Source organism: Hippopotamus amphibius, chromosome 1, assembly GCF_030028045.1.
Source record: "Hippopotamus amphibius kiboko isolate mHipAmp2 chromosome 1, mHipAmp2.hap2, whole genome shotgun sequence".
NCBI classification, from domain to species: domain Eukaryota; kingdom Metazoa; phylum Chordata; class Mammalia; order Artiodactyla; family Hippopotamidae; genus Hippopotamus; species Hippopotamus amphibius.
In genome coordinates, this window is record NC_080186.1 from 172,099,168 (window position 1) to 172,122,008 (window position 22,841).

Consider the following 22,841-nt stretch of genomic DNA (forward strand, 5'->3'; position numbering starts at 1 on the left):
CTGTCTACGTGTGAAAGAATGATAGTAGAAAAGGTCAATAAACAATTAATATCATTATGTAAATAGTTTTGACTTGGATATCCCCTGAAGGGTATCAGGGACTGCCTGTTGCTATACATCCATTCAGTAACTGCAAGAAACTGGTATTTATACAACTTCAACTTTAAGCACTAAACTGTTCCTAAGGCTAATAAAAAGGCTAATAAAAAAGGCTTCATACAAACACATGGTCATCTAAAATGTTCCCGAAGGCCCAGGGACTGAAAAATGGGAAGAGGAAAAACTATTTCTAAGAAATAGGATAAGGGTGTGATGTACCAAAGGACTGAAATATTCAGAAGACCTAAATAAAGAAATCCAAATTGCAAAGCACTGAGAAGAATCCAGGGCATACATGGGGTAAATTGAGGCTACATGGAGCCTTCCACAGGAAATGAGCCACCTTTAACATCTAATGATTCAAACATAAGATAGCTGGGGTGACCACAGATCATCCCGTCACCTGAAAGTTGGGAGCAATCTTTTTTTAACTGAGATGCGTGTGTGTGTGCATTTATCCCTCCCCCCGCCGCCCTTTGGTAACTGTAAGTTTGTTTTCAATGTCTGTGAGTCAATTTTTGTTTTGTAAATAAGTTCATTTACATCATTTTTTTCATAATCCACGTATAAATGATATATTTGTCTTTCTCTGACTTACTTCACTTAGTATGATAATCTTTAGGTCCATCTATGTTGCTGCAAATGGCATTATTACATTCTGTTTTGTGGCTAATATTCGTGTGTGTGTGTGTATCACATCTTCTTTATTTCTTTAACCATTCATTTGTTTTTCTTCAAGAACTTTTATTGAGATACAATTGACATACAATAAACTGCATATATTTAAAGCGTACAATTTCATACTTTTTTTCTTGTTAGTAATGTATATATGGCAATCCCAATCTCCCAATTCATCCCCCCTCAACCCCCTCCCGCTTTCCCCACTTGGTGTCCATGTGTTTGTTTCTACATCTTTGTCTCAATTTCTACCTTGCAAACTGGTTGATTTGTACCATTTTCTATATTCCACATATATGTGTTAATATACAATATTTTTTTTTCTCTTTCTGACTCACTTCACTCTGTATGACAGTCTCTAGGTCCATCCATGTCTCTACAAATGTCCCAATTTCGTTCCTTTTTACAGCTAAGTAATATTCCATTGTATATATGTACCACTTCTTCTTTATCCATTCATCTGTGGATGAACATTTAGGTTGCTTCCATATCCTGGCTATTGTAAATAGTGCTGCAATGACCATTGGAGTGCATGTGTCTTTTTGAGTTATGGTTTTTTCTGTGTATACGCCCAGTAGTGGCATTGCTGGGTCATATGGTAACTCTATTTTTAGATTTTCAAGGAACCTCCATACTGTCCTTCATAGTGGCTGTATCAATTTACATTCCCACCAACAGTGCAAGAGGGTTCCCTTTTCTCCACACCCTTTCCAGCATTTACTGTTTGTAGATTTTCTGATGATGTCCATTCCAACTGATGTAAGGTGATACCTCATTGTAGTTTTGATTTGCATTTCTCTAATAATTAGAGATGTTGAGCAGCTTTTCATGTGCCTGCTCCCCATCTGTATAGCTTCTTTGGAGAAATGCCTGTTTACGTCTTGTGCCCATTTCTTGATTGGGTTGTTTGTTTTTTTGATATTGAGCTGGATGAACTGTTTATATATTTTTGAGATTAATCCTTTGTCTGTTGATTCATTTGCAAATATTTTCTCCCATTCTGAGGGTTGTCTTTTTGTCTTGCGTATAGTTTCCTTTTCTGTGCAGAAGCTTTGAAGTTTCATTAGGTCCCACTTATTTCTTTTTGTTTTTATTTCCATTACTCTAGGAGGTGGGTCAAAAAAAGATCTTGCTGTGATTTATCTCAAAGAGTGTTCTTCCTATGTTTTCCTCTAAGAGTTTTACAGTGTCTGGCCTTACATTTAGGTCTTTAATGCATTTTGAGTTTATTTTTGTGTATGGTGTTAGGGAGTGTTCTAATTTCATTCTTTTATATGTAGCTGTCCAGTTTTCCCAGCACCACTTATTGAAGAGGCTGTCTTTTCTCCATTGTATATGCTAGCCTCCTTTGTGATAGATTAGTTGACCATAGTTTATCTCTGGGCTTTCTATCCTGTTCCATTGTCTATATTTCTGTTTTTGTGCCCGTACCATATTGTCTTGATTACTGTAGCTTTGTAGTATAGTCTGAATTCAAGGAGTCTGATTCTTCCAGTTCCATTTTTTTCCCCTCAAGATTGTTTTGGCTATTCGGGGTCTTCCTTGTCTCCATACAATTTTTAGGATTTTTTGTTCTAGTTCTGTAAAAACCGCTATTGGTAATTTGATAAGGATTGCATTGAATCTGTAGATTGTTTTGGATAGTATACTCATTTTCACAATGTTGATTCTTCCAATCCAAGAACATGGTATATCTCTCCATCTTTTTGTGTCATCTTTGATTTCTTTCATCACTGTCTTATAGTTTTCTGAGTACAGGTCTTTTACCTCCTTAGTTAGGTTTATTCCTAGGTATTTTATTTTTTTTGTTGCAATGTTGAATAGGATTGTTTCTGTAATTTCTCTTTCTGATCTTTTGTTGTTTGTGTATAGAAATGAAAGATTTCTGTGTGTTAATTTTGTATCCTGCAACTTTACCAAATTCATTGATTAGCTCCAGTATTTTTCTGGTGGCATTTAGGATTTTCTATGTATATTATCATGTCATCTGTGAAGAGTGACAGTTTTACTTCTTCTTTTCCAATTTAGATTCCTTTTATTTCTTTTTCTTTTCTGATTGCTGTGGCAAGGACTTCCAAAACTACGTTGAATAGTAGTGCAGAGAGTGGACATCCTTGTGTTGTTCCTGATCTTAGAGGGAATGCTTTCAGTTTTTCACCATTGAGAATGCTGTTTGATGTGGGTTTGTCATATATGGCCTTTATTATGTTGAGGTAGGTTCCCTCTATGCCCACCTTCTGGAGAGTTTTTATCATAAATGGGTGTTGAATTTTGTCAAAAGCTTTTTCTGCATCTATTGAGATGAACATGGTTTTTTTTTGTTTTTTGTTTTGTTTTTTTTTGGGGGGGGGTACATCAGGTTCAATCATCTGTTTTTATATACATATCCCCGTATTCCCTCCCTTCCTTGACTCGACCATGTTGTTTTTATCCTTCAGTTTGTTAACATGGTATGTCACATTGATTGATTTGCATTTATTCAAGAATCCTTGCATTCCAGGGATAAACCCCACTTGATCATGGTGTAAGATCCTTTTAACGTGTTGTTGGATTCTGCTTGCTAGTATTCTGTTGAGGATTTTTGCATCTAAATTCATCAGTGTTATTGGCCTGTAATTTTCTTTTTTTGTAGTATCTTTTTCTGGTTTTGGTACCAGGGTGATGGTGGCCTCATAGAATGAGTTTGGAAGTGTTCCTTCCTCTGAAATTTTTTGGAAGAATTTGAGAAGGATGGGTGTTAGCTCTTCTCTAAATGTTTCATTGAGTTCACCTGTGAAGCCATCTGGTCCTTGACTTTTGTTTGTTGGGAGATTTTTAATCACAGTTTCAATTTCATTACTTGTGATTGGTCTGTTCATATTTTCTATTTCTTCCTGATTCAGTCTTGGGAAGCTATACCTTTCTAAGAATCTGTCAATTTCTTCCAGGTGGTCCAGGTCCATTTTATTGGCATATGGTTTGTTGTAGTAGTCTCTTATGGTGCTTTTTATTTCTGTGGTGTCTGTTGTAACTTCTCCTGTTTCATTTCTAATTTTATTGATTTGAGTCCTCTCCCTCTTTTTCTTGATGAGTCTTGCTAGAGGTTTATCAATTTTATTTATCTACTCAAAGAACAAGGTTTTAGTTTTATTGATTTTTGCTATTGTTTTCTTTGTTTCTATTTCATTTATTTCTGCTCTGATCTTTATGATTTCTCTCTGTCTACTAACTTTGGGTTTTGTTTGCTCTTCTTTCTCTGGTTTCTCTAGGTGTAAGTTTAGATTGTTTATTTGGGGTTTTTCTTGTTTCTTGAGGTAGGATTTTATTGCTATAAACTTGCCTCTTAGGACTGCTTTTGCTGCATTCCATAGGTTTTGGATCATTGTGTTTTCATTGTCATTTGTCTCTAGGTATTTTTTGATTTCCTCTTTGATTTCTTTAGTGATCTCTTGGTTATTTAGTAGTGTATTGTTTAGCCTCCATGTGTTTGTTTTTTTACATTTTTTCCCCTGTGATTGATTTCTAATCTCATAACGTTGTGGTCAGCAAAGATGCTTGATACAATTTCAATATTCTTAAATTTACCAAGGTTTGATTTGTGACCCAAAATGTGATCTGTCCTGGAGAATTTTCTGTGTGCACTTGAGAAGAAAGTGTAATGAGCTGTTTTTGGGTGGAATGTCCTATAGATATCTATTAAATCTAGCTGGTTTCTTGTGTCATTTAAAGCTTGTGTTTCCTTATTAATTTTCTGTGTGGATGATCTGTCCATTGGTGTAAGTGGGGTGTTAAAGTCCCCCACTATTATTGTGTTGTTGTCGATTTCCTCTTTCATAGTTGTTAGCATTTGCCTTATGTATTGAGGTGCTCCTATATTGGGTGCATATATATTTATAATTATCTCCTCTTCTTGGATTGATCCTTTGATCATTATGTAGTATCCTTTCTTCTTTCTTGCAACATTTTTTATTTTAAAGTCTATTTTATCTGATATGAGTATTGCTAGTCCAGCTTTCTTTTGATTTTCATTTGCATGGAATATCTTTTTCCATCCCCTCACTTTCCATCTGAAGTGTGTGTCCCTAGGTCTGAAGTGGGTCTCTTGGAGACAGCATATATATGGGTCTTGTTTTTGTATCCATTCAGCCAGTCTGTGTTTTTTCATTGGAGCATTTAGTCCAGTTACATTCAAGGTAATTATCAATATATACATTCCTATTACCATTTTCTTAATTGTCTTGTTTTTGTTTTTGTAGGTCCCTTTCTTCTCTTGCATTTCCCACTTAGAGAAGTTCCTTTAGCATTTGTTGTAGGGCTGGTTTAGTGGTGCTGAGTTCTCTTAGCTGTTGCTTGTCTGTAAAGCTTTTGATTTCTCCATCAAATCTGAATGAGATCGTTGCTGGGGAGAGTATTCTTGGTTGTAGGTTCTTCCCTTTCATCACTTTAAATATATCATGCCATTCCCTTCTGGCTTGCAGAGTTTCTGCTGAGAACTCAACTGTTAGCCTTATGGGAGTTTCCTTGTATGTTATTTGTCATTTTTCCGTTGTTGCTTTTAATAATTTTTCTTTGTCTTTAAATTTTGTCAGTCTGAGTACTATGTGTCTTGGTTTGTTTCTCCTTGGGTTTATCCTGCCTGGGACTCTCTGCACTTCCTGGACTTGGATGGCTATGTCCTTTCATGTTAGGGAGGTTTTCAACTATAATCTCTTCCAATATTTTCTCAGGTCCTTTCTCTCTCTCCTCTCCTTCTGGGACCCCTAAATGTGAATATTGGCTTGTTTAACGTTATCCCAGAGGTCTCTTAGCCTGTCTTCATTTCATTCTTTTTTTCTATTTATTTATTTATTTATTTATTTATTTATTTATTTATTTATTTATTTTATTGGCTGTGTTGGGTCTTTTTTGCTGTGCGTGGGCTTTCTTCAGTTGTGGTGAGTGGGAGCTACTCTTTGTTGTGGTGCCTGGGCTCCTCATTGCCATGGCTTCTCTTGTTGTGGAGCACAGGCTCTAGGCATGTGGGCTTCAGTAGTTGCAGCACATGGGCTCAATAGTTGTGGCTCACCGGCTCTAAAGCTCAGGCTCAATAGTTGTGGTGCACTGGCTTAGTTGCTCCGTGGCATGTGGGGTCTTCCTGGAGCAGGGATTGAACCCATGTCCCTTGCATTGGCAGGCAGATTCTTAACTACTGCACCACCTAGGAAGTTCCCATTCTTTTTTCTTTATTCTTTTCCACCTCAGTTATTTTCACCATTCTGTCTTCCAGGTCACTTATTTGTTTTTCTGCCTCAGTTAATCTGCTATTTGTTCCTTCTAGTGTATTTTTCATTTCAGTTATTGTGTTGCTTACCTCTGTTTGTTCTTCAATTCTTCTAGGTCTTTGTTAAACTTGTCTTGCATCTTTTCAATCTTTGCATCCAGTGTTTCTTCAAAGTCCTTGATTATCTTCACCATTATTATTCTGAATTCTTTTTCTGGAAGGTTGCCTATCTCCACTTCATTTAGTTGTTTTCCTGGGGTTTTATCTTGTCCCTTCATCCGGTACAAAGTCCTCTGCCTTTTCATTTTCTCTTTCTGTTCCTGTGGTTTTCAGTTCCACAGAATGAAATACTGCTGATACTGCTTGATAATGCTTTCTGCCCTCTTATCCATGCATTTGTTGATGGAAGTTTAGGTTGCTTCCATGTCTTGGCTGTTGGAAATAGTGCTGCTATGGACATGGGAGTGCATGTATCTTTTTGAACTAGAGTTTTTGTCTTTTCCGGAATATGCTCAGGAGTGAGATTTCTGGATCATATGGCAACTCTATTTTTAGTTTTTAAAGGAACCTCCATTCTGTTCTCCATAGTGGCTGCACCAATTTACATTCCCACCAACAGTGTAAGAAGGTTCCCTTTTCTCCACATCCTCTCCAGCATTTATTGTTTTTAGACTTTTTGATGATGGCCATTCTGATCAGTGTGAGGTGATACCTCATTGTAGTATTGATTTGAATTTTTCTAATAATGAGCAATGTTGAGCATCTTTTAATGTGTCTTTTGTCCATCTATATATCTTCTACGGAGGAATGTCTGTTTAGGTCTTCTGTTCATTTATTTATTGGGTTGTTTTTTTGATATTGAACTGTATGAGCTATTTGTATATTTTGGAAATTAATCTGGTCAAACATTTAGGTCTTCAATCCATTTTGGGTTTAGTTGTGTGTATGGTGTTAGAGAATGTTTTATTCTTTTACATGTAGCTGTCCAGTTTTCCCAGCACCACTTATTGAAGAGGCTGTATTTTCTCCATTGTATATTCTTGCCTCCTTTGTCATAGGTTAATTGAGCATAAGTGTGTGGGTTTATTTCTGGGCTTTCTATCCTGTTTCATTGATCTATGTGTCTATTTTGTGCCAGTACCATACCGTTTTGATTACCGTAGCTTTCTACTATAGTCTGAAGTGAGGGAGCATGATTCCTCCTGCTCTGTTCTTCTTTCTTAAGATTGTTTTGCCTATTTGGGGCCTTTTGTGTTTCCATACAAATTTAATTTTTTTTTGTTCCAGTTCTCTGAAAAAATGCCATTGCAATTTGATAGGGATTGCATTGAACCTGTAGATTGTCTTGAATAGTATGGTCATTTTAACAATGTTGATTCTTCTAATCCTAGAACACAGTATATCTTTCCATCTGTCTGTGTTGTGTTTGATTTTTTTTTTTCATTAGCATTTTATAGTTTTCAGAGTACAGGTATTTTGCCTCCTTAGTTAGGTTTGTGCCTAGATATATATATTTTTTTGATGTGATGGTTAGGATCAGTCTTGAATACTACTTTTCCATTTAATTAATCACCAAAACATCTCATAAATATTTCTTGTCTGTTTCTTCTCTTCAGTACTAATAGGCACTTGTCATTTCTAAATTGGATTTTTGCAAGTGCCTAAACACTGATATGCCTGACTCTGATCTCCTATAAATCTGTTCTTCTCAGTAGACTCAGAGTTTTCTCTCTGAGGGCAAATCTGAGTACCCTTCAAACCCTTTAATGGCTCCCCATTGCCTATAGGATCAACTCTGATTGTTATAATGGAAAGAGCCTAGCTTTGACATCAGAGATCAAATGGATAAATCCTAACTTGATTTCAGACCTCAGGGAAATCACTGTCTGTACTTCTATTCCATGGAACATATGGTGTAGTGGGAGATGAAGACAAATAGACAATTACAATTAGTGGGGGTGGGGTGGGGCAGGTGGCCAAATGGGAGAAGGATTATGAGAGCACCTAGTAAGGACATCTAACTCAAATGTGAAAGAGGAAGAAAAGCATTTCAGAGTAAGGGAAATCTAATTGAAGACCTGAAGCAAAGAGTTTGTTGGATTTTCTTGGATAATGGAAAAGGGGATGGGAGGAGGTGGTAGAAACAGAGCAGAGAAATTCTCTGCAGAAGCAGAGGGAAAGGGCTGCATTAATTACAACTTGACTGTAAGGAACAAAGCATTTTGGTTTTCTTATAGATGAGAAAGTAGGAGAGAATATATTACTTTTAAGAAGTTGAAAGTAGTGTAATAGTAATATGCTGGGGGAAATGTTAGATAAAACTGGAGAAATAAGTAAGGGATTAGACCACAAAGGACTGTAAAATCTGTTAAGGAGTGTATATTTGATCCTGACAGGAAAGGGGGGGCCAATTTGGGACTTAAGCAAGGAGAAACAGGAGGTCTGCCTTGTAGAATCTTCACTCCTGCTAAAGTGTTGAGGAGACATCAAACAAGGACCGTCATGAAAGTAAAGTAGGAAGAAGTCTGCAGTTGGAAGCCCGGACAAGGGCAATGGTGGTAGAGATAGAGAAAAGAAGATGGATTGAGGAACTGTTTGAGACAAATCATTCATAATATTTAGCAATTGGATGTGTGGGGTGAGGAAGAAGAAAGAATCAAAACAGCGCAGATTTCTGATATAAACCGCAGGGGTTGCTGGTGGCACCTATCCCTGGCCTAGGGGATTTGCGAGCAGAAACAGATTTGGGGCAGGAAGCTTATGGATGGGTAGAGCTTGAGTTTTCTCTGAGAACCTTGGTGGACCTATTCAGTAGGCAGTTGGATATTCAGGTCTGGGGTCAAGAGGAAGATTGGGACTAATGATGAAGACTTGGGTAGATTGTACTCTACAGGCAAGTCACCAAGGGAGAATGCATAGAAAGAGCAGACAAGCAGGCTGCAATTCCACATAAGAGCTTTAGCTTTCATCGTTTGCAAAACGGGAATGCAAATTTCCAGGACCAGTGGGAGAAATACACGAGCTAACATATATAGGAATACCTTACAGAACGCTTAGCTCTCCGTAAGGGCTCAATAAATATTTTATTGAATGAATAAATGAATAATTGAACAAAAGCATACCATAATTTACTAACTTTCTTGTAGAGGTTAAGCAAAATGAAAGTTAGTTTGCCATCTCTGAGAAAATCTTATGAAGAAAATGCAGGTTATGCCCATGCAAAAAGACACCTGCTCTTATCATCAGAGCCAAGACTTATAAGGGGCAAGGCATTCTGCTTTTTCTTAGACAAGAAAGTCGCATTTATTAGCACTGGGTCAGCTATTTAAGACTGACCTCTGTTTGATCTTGACATTTACAAGCAAAAGGAAGTCTTTAGTTATGTAATAGGCCAGAAGTCCACACATCCTGATTATGACAACAATGACAACAGAAGACCATTTGTCATTGTGTTGACTCCACTCAAAACAACACATCACTTCAGCGGCCTGTATTCTTTCCTTACATTCTCTGAGGTTTCCAGTTGATGCCCAACAATCCAGTAAGAGGGTTAAAATTGATGACTGCTTAGATAGGCGCGTACACACGCATGTGTGTGTGAGTGTGTGTGTGTGTGTTAAGAGGGAATTCTTCTGCAATAAAATAAACTAGAACCAAATTGTTTAACAAGATTCTCAGTTACTAGGTTTCATGGTGATTAGGAAACACATTCCAAGTCAAACAAGCTGCTTGTGATTTTGTGGCATTAAAGTAGACTTCCAAACAGATTGGAAAACAAAAACTCATTCACAAAAACTCATGATTTCAGATTGGCATATCAAGCATAATTTCTGAGCATTTGCAGAAATGAATACTCCTACCAAGGGCACATTATTTATTTCAAATAAACTTGACATCAAAGGATCTACTGTTGCATTTAGACAATGAAAAAAGAACCAGAACATTTTTCGGGGCAATCTCAGTATGTATCAAATCACTTTTAGCTACTTGTACATATATTCAGCATCTAAACATTTGCTGGGGGTCTATATTCTTTCTATTCCTAAACTTAAAGAAAACATAGATTGAACACTAGGACTCAAATAATGGGAGTTTATTTTAGACCCTTAGGTAAAAAATGATGAATACATTTCAGTTATTAGAGTCAGACATACCAGTCTTTTGTCTTTCTGGTTTTTTGCTTACTTTGCTCAGTGTTAAAGGTAAAAGATCAGTTAGAAGGCTCATTCAATCGCCAGAAACTATTGCATATATCAGAGGGGTTCATGATAGTTCTCACACTAAGAGAAAGTATTGGTAAAGACCCAGAAGACTGAATCTAAGTTCCAACTCAAAAATTCACCTGAGATTTACAACCAGAAGTACCTGCAGAAAGTCATACCATTATAGAGCATTGGAATCGGTTTGAGAGTCTGTAGAGTCATGCAGCTATGAGTAATTGATTTTTGACAAGGCTGTCAAGACCATTCAATGGGGAAGAATCGTCTCTTCAACAAACGGTGCTGGGAAAACTGGATATTTACATGCAAAAGAACACTGAAGTTACCAGGACAAAGCACTACATGCAACGGTTAGGTGAAGAGGTTGGATGAGCAAAGCAGATATTTGCTAACCCAATATCCATTCCCCCCTTCTTAGTAAAAAAGAAATCCTTATACTCTTGGGGTGACAATGTGCCCAGCTAAAAATCCATATTTCCTAGCCCCCATGATATTCGCTGTGGTCAGACATATGTAAGAATTCATTAGGGGAGTTTTGGAGAAAAGCTCTTCAAAGAGGCCACTCAGCTGGCAGGTGTCCGTCCTTATGTGGCTCTTGCCTTTCTCATCTTCGTGCCACTTGCCTTCGTGAACGGCTGCAGCTGCAGGTGCCTCTTGGACCCTGAGGATGGAAGCCATGCTCGTGAATGCATGCAGACCAAGCCCAAGCCTCTGATGACTGCGGAGCTCCTGAGCCTGTCCTGGGCTGCCTGTGTCCAGACTTACTCTATTACGTGTTTAGGCCGCTCTTAGTTGGGTTGTTTGTTTCATGTACCTAAGACTAATCCTGATTCACTTAGTTACTGTGCAGCTTCAGGGCACAGAGCAAGGGCGATGGTTTCTCTTCACCCTTTGGTTTGGGTTAGGGCTGGAAATTCACTTCAAGGTAGAGTGGGAACTTGTGAGAAATACACATTCTTGACCTCCATCCCAGATGGACTGAATCATACACTCTGGGTGTGGGACCCAACCATATGTCTAATAAGCCCTCTAGGTTCCAGTTTGGAAACCAAGGTGTGTTCTTTTTGTTCAGTGCTGCTTGAGTAGGAAACTTCTTTAAATGGCTTTGACCTATGACCACATGTTCTTAAGAACAGGGGCTTTGAATTTGAAAAATACTTACGTTCTATTATCAGCCTCCCTGTTTATTAACTGTATGACCTTGGGAAAATGACTTCATGTTTTTCAGTCTCATTTTCCCCATGGGGATTATAATAATAGTGCCCCTAATAGGGTTCTTGTGTGGATCAAATGAAGGGTGCTCCTCCACTCTCTGCCTACCATGGGCAATACATCGCAGGGGTCTGGCATCAGGCCTGCACCCCTGTAGGATGTGAACTTAGCACCCCTACTGCATGCCCTTTCATGCTTTGTCTCCATTACTGCTTCTGCTACTCTTTAAGATGGAAGAAAACCTTAGACAGGGAGACCCCAAGGGGAAAAAAAAGGGAAAGGGATCTCTTTGAGTATAACATAATTGGTCAATTTCGGTAGCATGAGGATACAGGAAGCTGCTGTTACTAGTTTTATTGGGGGCTTTCAGAAATGTCTCTCTCATCTAGTAAGAGGAAAACTATGTCTGACTGGCACATGAGCTATTACTAAGAAGTAAGAAAAAGGCTCCCGTGTGCTTTTTACAAAAGTTGAGAAATAAAACTGCCATGTCCTTCTCCATTGAAATTTCTCTGCATTTTGAGTATCACCAATAAATCTCTCTTTATGAAAACAAAAGGGGCAAAATTATTTTTTTATTTTTATAAAGGGCCTTTATAAAGGGCCCCTTGCCGTGTCTTGTCTATGTCTTATTTCTACCTGGGAAAAACAATTGTTAGAAAAAAAGGTCAAGTTCTGTACCAAGCGTCCCACCTCCTCGCTCCTAGCTCCTAGCTCTTGCTTCAGATGATGGCATCTCTTTCCCAGCTAGCGTAGATGCCACACAATGTGTAATTAATATTTTGCTAGATATGGTATCCAAAAGATGCCTGAAGCTAATTCTGACTACATAATTGTTACTGGATTCACCTCCTTGATGAGAAAATGATTACAGATGCCCCTCACTCCCCAGTTTCCCCCTCCAAACCCTGAAAAGACCAGATACCAGAGCTGAAAGGGCAATTCAGCTCCCAATCTTGGCAAAATCAAAGAATGGGCAGAAACAAATAGAAGACTTAGGAGATGAAGCACAGAGAGAGAAGCTTAAAGTACTAAAGTCCCTTTACCAAACGAAGAGCTGGGAAAGAAGGGAAGAGAAAGCTGGGTGGTAAAAAAGCCAGCTAGGACAAGGGAGCTGGGGTAGGATGGGGGCCTTTCCTGGTTGAAAGACTGAGGTTGCGAGCACTAGAGAAGAACCACTGTGCTTTAATTTGGGTGTCTTTCAAACACTTTGAGAGACATCAGTAAAAAAGGAAACTTACACACACACACACACTAGCCCATGGCATATGACTCAGAAAATACAGTTCTGTTATGACCACTAGCAGGGGTAGAGATAAATTAACATTTATTGAGAAGCTACTAAGAACCAGGTATACTTATCTCATCCAGTCCTTACAACAGCCCAATGAAAGTGGTGTGTTTACCCTCCTCTACATAAGACAGCTGTGACTCAGAGATACTAAGTGAACTGCCCAAGGTCATAAAGCTAGCAAGTACTGGAGTAGAAACAAAGCCTGAGCTCTCCTGGGTCTGCTGCTGGGAGCTGGTGATGAATGAGAGACGCTGGGCCAACACAATTGCCAGAGGAAGTGTCTCAGGAACTGGCCCACAGTGTTCCTCTGCGCTGGGGGGTCTCTGGATGTGTGCTCCGGTTGTGAAACTGTGGCTTTCCCTGACACTCTTTTAGCACAAAATCTGCGGCATCTCTTTGCTCGTGTACGGTCATAAACTGCAGCCCCCAGAGCCCCTTTCTTTGCCCCTCCTGTGTGTACTGGTGAGAGAAGCCAGCACACAGGCAAAAACTGCTTTTTTATGAGTTTCTCCTGAAACCTTTTTACTTTTCTTTTTTCTCCTTCTTAACTCTTTTCCTTCTTTCTTCTTCTTCCTTCTAGTCCTTTCTCTACTACCTAATTTCCAGGCATTTCCCGCCACTGATCATAACCTACAGGAAATATAATCAAGTATTTTCTTTAGCAAAGCTTGGCAATGTTTTGAATTACCTTCCATTATTACCCAGGACAAGAGATGGATTCTCATGTCCCTTTCTTACTCTGGCCACCTGACTTGCTGCAAACTTACTTCTTAGAGCTGTGAACAGCCCAGATCAAAAGTCTTAATTGCAAGTTATCCTGATCTCATATTTCTTTTATTCTGACACTAGAGACACGACTGCAGAGAAATAAAGAATAATTGTTAACTAAGGGAAGCCAACAAACAAGTCTGTTTACTGTGTGGCCTCACAGAGGAAGCACCACACGCTCCTTATTTCCTCACTATTTCTAGGTTCCTTCTTTTGCCTAGTGAGCCAACAGAGACCTTGCAGGATGGGACCCTGGAAAAGTTCAGTTTAAGTAACCTGAGACCCTGGACCAGCAGGTGCTTAGTGTAGATGAACCCGAGGCATCTATCTGAGTAGTTAGTTCTATGTGCATCAGTATAAGAGGCAAAGCCGGAGGTCAGAATTCGGCTAACATCAAAATTTACCCTTTTTGCAAAGGCAGGACCTACTGGTCGACAGTACCATGAGCTTCCTCTCCGCAGTTCCAGCATAAATCTTTTTACTTGACATTTCTTTTCCTCTCCCCACTTGTTTCTGGCCCATCAGGCCAGCCCATCTGACAAAATGATTTGGATTACCAATGAAAGCCAGTTAGCATTACCACCAGCCTTGTGACAAATCCTAAATTAATGGTACTTAAAAGAAGCCTTAACATGTACACACGTAAACAGGAAAAAATACTCCTTCTCACACACACACACACACACACACACACACACACACACACCATTGTCTGGACCACTAAAGAAAGACAATTTCTCTCTTTGCAATCACAAAGTGGCCTAGCCTGGTAAGGAAGACAGTGGCACCCAGTGGACAAATGTTTGATTGTTTGACACAGGTGTTCCATTCAGAAATATTCTCCTATTTTAGCCTTAAGAAAGGTCATTTGCTCCCCTTACTTTTGCCTATCTTTCTGTCATCACATTTTTAAAACATCTACTGAATTTAAAAATGGGAGGGAGGGGAGTGTTGTTACAGTTTTTATCTCTTTAAGAGTAAGACTAAACTGAGCCACTGGAGAGAGCAAAAATTTCAGGATTAAATCCCCTGAGAACAGTGTATTTGATTAACCTGTTTCAACAGTAACAGTGGAGACAGCCAAATCTAATAAAATATTCAGCTTAATTAAAAATGTAATATTGAAAATGCCTGTAATGTGCTTTTTTTTTTTTCACACATAATATTCTCCTTTTCCCCACACCATTGCCAACTTCCAATTGAATTCTCTTGGTAATATGCAAATTTGTCAACTCCAGGGGTAGTACTTCAGGAAAATAACACACACGGATCCTGCAACTTAATGCTGTTCTGCAGTCTATCTGGGAGCCATACAAACACCTATTTTCACTCTCCAGCCCTTACAGTGATTCTTTTGGTTGTGAGCTACTTGGGTAGAAAAGCTTTGCTTATCCATCTTTCTTCCCCCAAACAGCTAACTAGCATCTTACTAATGGTAGCTACAAAGAAGTTGTGCAAAATCCAGTTTTCATTTTATGTACTTAATCTGCTAAACACTGAAAAGAAGTATCTAATTGTTTGATGTTACATAAAGGGATCATCTTGTTAAGAATCTTAAAATATTAGGGGCTATTTGCATTGGATAAAAGCATTTTATAAAGAACAAAGAGGATGAGTCCTTTTATGCGTGAACTGAATTTTACTGATTTAAATCATTAGAATCATTAAAAGACGTTCAATTACAAAATGAACATACATCTTCTTAGTGTAACCTAATGGCAGCAAGGGTGCCCTCTTTTAGTTAGCCATTCAAAATTTCTTCCAGGTCTGCATGCTCTGAAATCCTTAGTTTTTGTGCTTTGAAATGGTACCTCATGTTTATCATTATATTCTTTGTAATTCAAATTTTGTCACAGTTTGAAGCTTGCTTTTTCTGTTGGTTTAAAGAAAAGTTGAATTGGCAAGCCAGAGTTATGGCATGTGGGTGAGATGGAATCTTTCCCCAGTGGGTCTGGGCCTCGGGCACCACCCTTTTGTTAACTGGCAGAAGGCCCCCGTGACCCCTTGCGTCTATCACATTTAGGTAGTCAGCAGTAAACACGTGCCAAAGTAACAGATGCACTTTTCTGGTAAGTTTAAAAAGAAATGGAGGCCATTTGTGCATGCATCCCTACATTACATGTTAAATGTATTTCTATTTCTCATAACACAAGCATCTTTCTCCCCTAGTCTCTGCAAAGAATGCTTATAAAATTCTGATGCACTCAACTTTTGCTATACAGACCTCTGTTATTAAAAACTCAAAGTTGTTTTTCAAAAGTTTCTAAACATTTATTAGCAAAATGGTTCAATCCATGACAAATCAATCAATGTTTGCAACATTTCAAGGTCTGTGTCCTTTTTCCTCCACGGACTGCCACCAACACTGAGCACTGGTGCCCTGTGCTGTGAGAGGACCCAGACTCCCGGCAGCTTTGCTCTCTGCCAAGCCCCCCTGCCCAGGGGGAAGGGCACCGGTAACAGTAGGATTTGCACCATATACACTATACTGTTTGCAAATGTAATTGTCTTGGGAAATGGTCTGAGCTTTACTGATAGCCATACTCAGTGTCTCTGAAATCAGAGACCTAGTATGTAGGCAGATGACCTATAAAGCAACCCAACTGCCCAGCAGAGGCTATGCTCTGCCTATGAGCTGCTTTGCTTCTGTCAGTTTCAAAGCCCAAGAGGGATGCCAGCATTTGCTGAACTCTCTTCACATAGTTGGAGAAAGTTGCTCTGGTGTGGTTACTATAGGTTTTATCTTACTGTGGGGCTTATCTGTTTATAACGAAAATATGTTTCACTTATTCAGAAATCTACTTGCTTAAAGGTGGCTTTCCTAACTCATGGGCTGTGGCGAATGAAAATCAAAATATAAATATAAGAGGAGTTTTAAAGGCTGAAAATGTCCATACGGATTAAAGTAATTATTATTATAACTAAAATGAATGAAATGGGGTGGGGATGTGTGTGTGTGTGTGTGTGTGTGTAGGTACAGAGGTTAAAACACATATTTAGATTTTCCTTGCACTACTGCACACTGAGGAACATATATTTCCAGTTCCAGTGACAGGTATTACCTGCTGGGATAAGACTTTAGCTTTTTCTTCTGCTTCCTTCAGGCAAATCTCCAAGGCCTCAAGTTGTGCCAGAGTAAACGCCATCTGTCCGGTTTCCAGGGACTCTTTCTTTAAAACAATAATCAAGTGTTACTTTTTGACATGGGTAGTTTCCTGAGCACATCTTAACTCTGGGGACTAAGGATAGGCTTAATAAACTCACACATATCATCTCCTTTTCTTCTTCAACATAGCAATAAAACAATGAAATGCTACGAAAACAAGTGTTAACAGTTTAGAGTCCAAAGGCAGAGTAAAAAAATGCATATTAATGAACAATGAACAGCTTTAGAAAGGTAGAATAAAATATCCATGTTGAAATTTGGTTAATCTGCAGCTTTTATTCCTGATACAAACAGAGCTTTTCTTCAAGAGGTTAGAACCAAAGTTTCACATTCCCAATGACAGATGTCACCTAGAACGCCTAAATTTTTAACATTCACCTATCTTGGGGGTCACAGTCATTTGAACTCAGAGAAGCTCTTGTTTTCTTTGATTGTTGCCTTCTTTTCACAAGTTCCATTAAAGCAAAAATACCACATGGTTTAGAATCAGATCATTCTTCCCCAGAACATGGCTAATGTGACTCAAATCAGCAGATGTGTAGACTTTGCCTCTCAAATTGTTCTAAAGTTGCTCTTTCTCATGTACAAGCAGGAAAATGCGCATAGTTGGTATGAGGATATGAACTACCAGCGTTACTAAGACAAGAGCACTTCCTGACTACTTTTTGCCATTGAGACAGTTAATTAATAAGTACACAGCAATATGAAAACGTCAAAGGAAAACCTCATATGTGCTAGGATTATGATATCCCTATAGGCTCCTTAGGTGTGTCCTGTTTTTTTGTGAATGTTCAGCCTGCTGCAGCTGCTTCCAATTAACCCCACAGGAAAGAAAGAACTGTGTTCCTATGTATTTAAAAAAAAAAAAGAAAGAAAGGAGAAAAGAAAAAAACCTGCTGCTTTATTTGGCTTTTGGTGTAGGAGCCCACCAATTTTACACATATGTGCATCTCCTGACGATACAATAGAGCCATCTGGTGGTAAACGGAACCAGCCATAAAAATTAAAGCATTCATTCCGTTCCTATAACTGTTCATACCATCTTCGGAACCTTAGGGCCTTGCCATGGACCTCTGATATAAATGAAACTCCATGGGATGAGAAGCAGAGAAATGTTTCTCTGTCTCAAAAACAGCACAGCTCCTAAGTGACACGCTGCTGTGTAACCTTCCCCTGGGTCACCCTTGGGGGGAGGCGAACATCTTGGGTTACAACAGTGAGATTAGTCATGAACCAAGGACCCTCAGCCTTCCGTACATGATTCCAGTCATTTCAAGAGTCAGTCCAAAACGTCTCAAAACTCAAGCCTCGGAACAAAGTTCTTGTGTATTTATATTTACAGATAGTTTATGCTACAAAACATTTTATGCATAAAGGAGAAAGTGTCAAAAGTCCAAACTATTCCAAAAAGATTAAGGATCCCTAATCTAGATCACTATTTCCAAGGAGAACCTTCTTGTCCAATGTTTGACCTCGAGAGGAAGTTTTTAAAATGCTTATGAGTAGACCCAACAAGATCACCTAATCTATTTCTCTAGGTCCTTTTCTCCAAACATCCCTAATTTTCCTCACCAAGAAGGACAAACATTTCCAGTAAGACAAAAGCGTTGCAAGTCAAAACCAAATGAAACAGGCTTGACTGGACACTGTTATTAAATAACATAGGACTTTTGTATGGGTAGATTTAAGAGATCATCGTGTGTTACAGAACAGGGAGAGTCCTGAGCAAACTGTGAGGAATGCAAAGCCTGTCTTCTGCACCTTTACCTCAGCTGTCACTCCCCACTCCCTGAACTGCCTTCCTGTCCCCTCTCCTTTAAGGGAAAGAGCCATGAATGTATCTACACTGGTGTAAAAATGGCCTACACAAAGTCAAGCACTTTTTAATAGAAGACGACCTCCATTAACCAAAAAAAGGACTACAGATTACATCAAGAATAATCACACAAGTAAAGGCATGGAGTTGGAAGTTTCAGAAGTAGGTGTGTGTTTTCAGGGACTCTAAACAGTTAGGTGTAGTCAGTTATTGTCCCACTTTTGCAGGATGCAGTGGCACGAGAGCAGCAAGGTGGGGTTTACACCATTGGGTTCATTTTGCCTCAGGCACATGTGGACACACAGCACAGAAAGTGATTTGTGTTTCTTATGAACATGAAACTTGGTGGTTAAAGTAACTGATAAGTGAATTATACTAATCAAAAGTGAAAATCCATGATATATATAGATGTTTGGGGATTGAGCCTGTGTCTGTAGATTTTCAAATGGTAAATTCCAGCACTTCAATGGGTATTCCAGTTTTTAACTTCTACAGTTTGTCCTAAAATTTTCTACCTAACTACACATCATTAATCTAAGTGCATGTATCTAAGATAACCAAGATGGTCAGAATAAAAGAATATTACAGAATATTAATAATTCATTAAATTTTGGGTTACATTAAAGACATTAGATTATTATGCATGTGTGTTAAAGTTGACAGTCTACTAATTGACAAACTTTATGCAAAATTGTAAGAGTACATTTTCTTTTAGCTGCAAAGGTTCCTCATTTGAGGATCTGGAGGAAAATCTACTTTGTTCTAATTTAATTTTTCTTATTTTTCTAACCCATCTCAGTACCTTTTCATTGTCCCCTTCCTTACTTTTAAGTCACTATTTCTTTGTCTTACAATGACCTTGCTCTTCCTCAGCCAAACAAATCCCTTCCACCCTTCAGGACTGGTTCAAGGGCTCTGATTCATCCAAATCTTCCACCCCTTCCTGAATCCATGGGCAACACTTAGAAAGGCAACTGAATGCAGAAGTTAGATAGGCACTGCACTGAGCATTTAGTAGGAGCTCAGTAAAGAGTTGTTGATGGAAGCCTCAGCAGTCAGAGAAGGTGACTGCACCAGATGGAGCAGTCCTTCAGGCTGAGAGGCTGTAGCAGTGACTCCTTTGAGCAATACTTTCCATGGTTCTGGCTTAGAACATTGACAGGGATCAGAGCCCCAGAAAAAGTCTGCTTCCCAAGGCCAGGGGCCAGATGGCACAGCAGAGGGCTAGGAGGTGGCCATGGGGTTGGTGATGATGGCAGGCTTGTTTTGAGGATTAAATGACATAAATCAGGTAACTGCTTGGACAGATGAAGTGCTCAATTAACGTTATTATTAATAACCCTATTCTCCTAATTCCTTTAAGGAGCATCATTTGATATTAAAGCTCTCTAACTTATTTTTAAACCCTAGTAAAAGAAAGTTCCCATTGAGGCACTTTTGTAACAGCAAACGATCAAAGCACAGCAGTGGGAAATTCAGTTAAGTATGCAATTAGAACAAAGTATGTTAAATATGTGGGTGTATTTCTTTAAAAGCAGGATTGCTAAATAAAGATGTGGTTATGGCAAATTCCATCTTTACAGAAGAGCAACTTGATGTGAGTCAGTTTAAGACAATTAAATGTTTCTAGCAATCTGGACCATCTAATGTCCAGGGTTCCAGCAGCAGCCCCTGCCCAATGGTGCAGTAACTTCCTGCCAGGTAAAACATGCTTTCAACACATTTTGCAACAGTCAAGCTTCCTGCTTGATGTTTCATCTATTTATAACTGAGACATTCCTCTTTCCTCCTGCTTGACAAGCGCCGAAGGCCCTAAACTTCCTTACCCCTCTACAACCTGCTCATATTTCCCACGCAGGTTAAAACCTTTCCTCAGCGCCCCCACCTCAGCCCCTTACCTCCGGCAGATTTTCTGCATCCTTCCCTCAATCTCTGGTGATCAGAATTCATTTTACAGTGGAAAGTTCGTCGATCTCATCAGATCTCATGTCGTTCTGTGCTTAGCTTTTGCAATAGTTTCTTAGGGTAAATTGCCAATTTCTATTTAGGTAACAGTTTAACAACTCAGTTTCCTGATTCCAACCCATTTTAGTGAAAACAATATTCATCTGTGTTGGGGGTTGTTTCATTAATTACTAAAGAAGATATTTAAATTCAAAACTTGAACAAGTTACAACTATGTCAAAGCCCAGTAGAAAGAGTTTCTAGAAAGTGCCCATCACCATGACCCTGAAGGAGATGCTCACGGGAGGATGACGGATGAGCACTGACTAAGGGGTACTCTGCTTGGAATCTGGAAGGACACATTCAGGACCTGACCTGACTCTCACTGACTGTGTGACTTGGGCTATGTGACTTTGGGGCTTCATTTCTTGGGGCCTCAGATTTTTCACTTTAAATGAAGAATGCATTGGTCAGGTTCGAGAAGGAAACAGACGGTCACTCCAAAGGAGTGGTTGAGGACAGTTTGATGAAAGAAAAGGCATGAGTGCAGTTAAGGAAGTCAGCAAAGGGTGGTGAGACCTTCCTAGATGCAAAGATACTCTTTGCCTTAACGTTTTTTTTCCCTGTGTTATTACTTTATTTTTTTTAAGCTCTTTATTGGAATATAATTGCTTTACACTCTTGTACCAGTTTTTGAGGTATACCAGAGTCAATCAGCTGTATTTATACACATATCCCCATATTCCCTCCCTCCCATGACTACCCCCCACCGTCCCTGTCCCAGTCCTCTAAGGCATCACCCATCATAGAGTTGACCTCCCTTTGTTATACAACAACTTCCCACTAGCTATCTATTTTACAGTTGGTAGTGTAAATATGTCTATGCTATTCTCTCACTTCATCCCAGCTTCCCCTTCGACCCCCGCCCCCCCCAACCTTGTGTCCTCCAGTCCATTCTCTGCATCTGCATCCTTATTCTTGTCTTGTCACTGGGTTTATCAGTACTTTTTTTTTTTTTTTAGATTCCGTACATATGAGTTAGCATACAATATTTGTTTTTCTCTTTCTGGCTTACTTCACTCTGTATGACAGACTCTAGGTCTTATCCACCTCATTACACATAGCTCCATTTCATTCCTTTTTATAGCTGAGTAATATTCCATTGTATATATATGCCACATCTTCTTTATCCATTCATTTGTTGATGGGTATTTAGGTTGCTTCCATGTCCTGGCTGTTGTAAATTCTTTGCCTTACCTTGATCTGAAGAGCTAGGGGGAGAGGTAATGGGAGAGCATTATCACAGGATCTAGAAAGAGAGCTTGGGGCAGGGCCATCCTATAAACCAAGACCTTGGGCAGAGAAATACAGCTGCTGCCAACCTGTGCCCAGGCAGTCGTGGTGGATGGACCAGTGGAATAAATAGCCTGACCCTCCTCTCCTCTCCCCCACTGTACTTCTGTCTGCATCTTCCTTGGGCTGAACCTGATGAGAAATCAGAGGGCAAGAGAGCCTCAACAAGAAGTGCAGAGACACCAGGTCCCTGGAAAAGAGTGGAGGGGGGAAGGGTGGAGAGTGGATATGGAGGTGGAAACAAAGGAATCTCAGGTGAAAGGGGTTTAATTCTATTAGTGGTTCCCAAATGCCAGCCCATAGATCAGTGTTGGTTTATGATAACATTTTCACCAGTCAGCGAGAAAAGGATGAAAGCTAACTTTGGAAAGGACATTATGAATTCTTCATGAAGACAAATTTATTCCGTTTAGAGGACTGTCCTTTATTCTGAGATTATGATCATTCTGTACATTTTGTTGTTAAGAGGGTATATGGGAATTATTGTGTTTTACTGTTTTTTCTTGAAAAAAATTGAAAACCTGGCAGTCCTACAAGAACTAATCCCAATTATTTTTTGATGGAAATTCTTACTAGTTTATGAAACCTAAAAGTGCAGAGAGCCTCTATCTAAGTGATCTCTGTTAAATTATACATTGACTGTTTTGTCAGGTGGCTATTCCAGAACTATATTCCCTGAATTCCTCTGGACAAAGTCCAAAGTGGACCTGAATTCAGTATCAAGTTGCTTTAGTACAGTTCTAAGATGCAATTATTCTAGAAAAAAATCCACACTTATAAAGGTCAATCTTTTACCCTGTGAAAGATTTAACTCCTTTTCCATTTCTATAGCATAACTGATAGAATAAAAGAAAAAGGTATTTAAAAGGAATTCTTGACTCAGATTTTGATTTATAAAAAGATTCTTGGCATGGAAGTTAAAGAGAAATGGCCGTGTGACATATGATAACTTCATAAATAACTTTAATGGCTTACCTTAAACTCTTAACAGGTCAACTCATTTTAGTTCAATTCAAAGCAATTCAATTCATTTAAGTTCAAAAAATATTCAT

The 22,841-nt window shown here is 39.0% G+C and overlaps 1 protein-coding gene across 1 annotated transcript in view; it reads right to left on the reverse strand.

Moving 5' to 3' along the window:
• CCDC192 (coiled-coil domain containing 192) overlaps positions 1 to 20,480 on the reverse strand; it is a 176,049-nt gene extending 155,569 nt beyond the window's left edge. The window contains exons 1-2 of the mRNA XM_057719857.1: positions 20,448 to 20,480; positions 16,573 to 16,680 (exon numbers count right to left, since the gene is read on the reverse strand). Coding sequence (XP_057575840.1) covers positions 16,573 to 16,680; positions 20,448 to 20,480 — 141 coding nt within the window. The remainder of the gene's footprint in view (positions 1 to 16,572; positions 16,681 to 20,447) is intronic.
• Between the last annotated feature and the right edge of the window lie 2,361 nt (positions 20,481 to 22,841).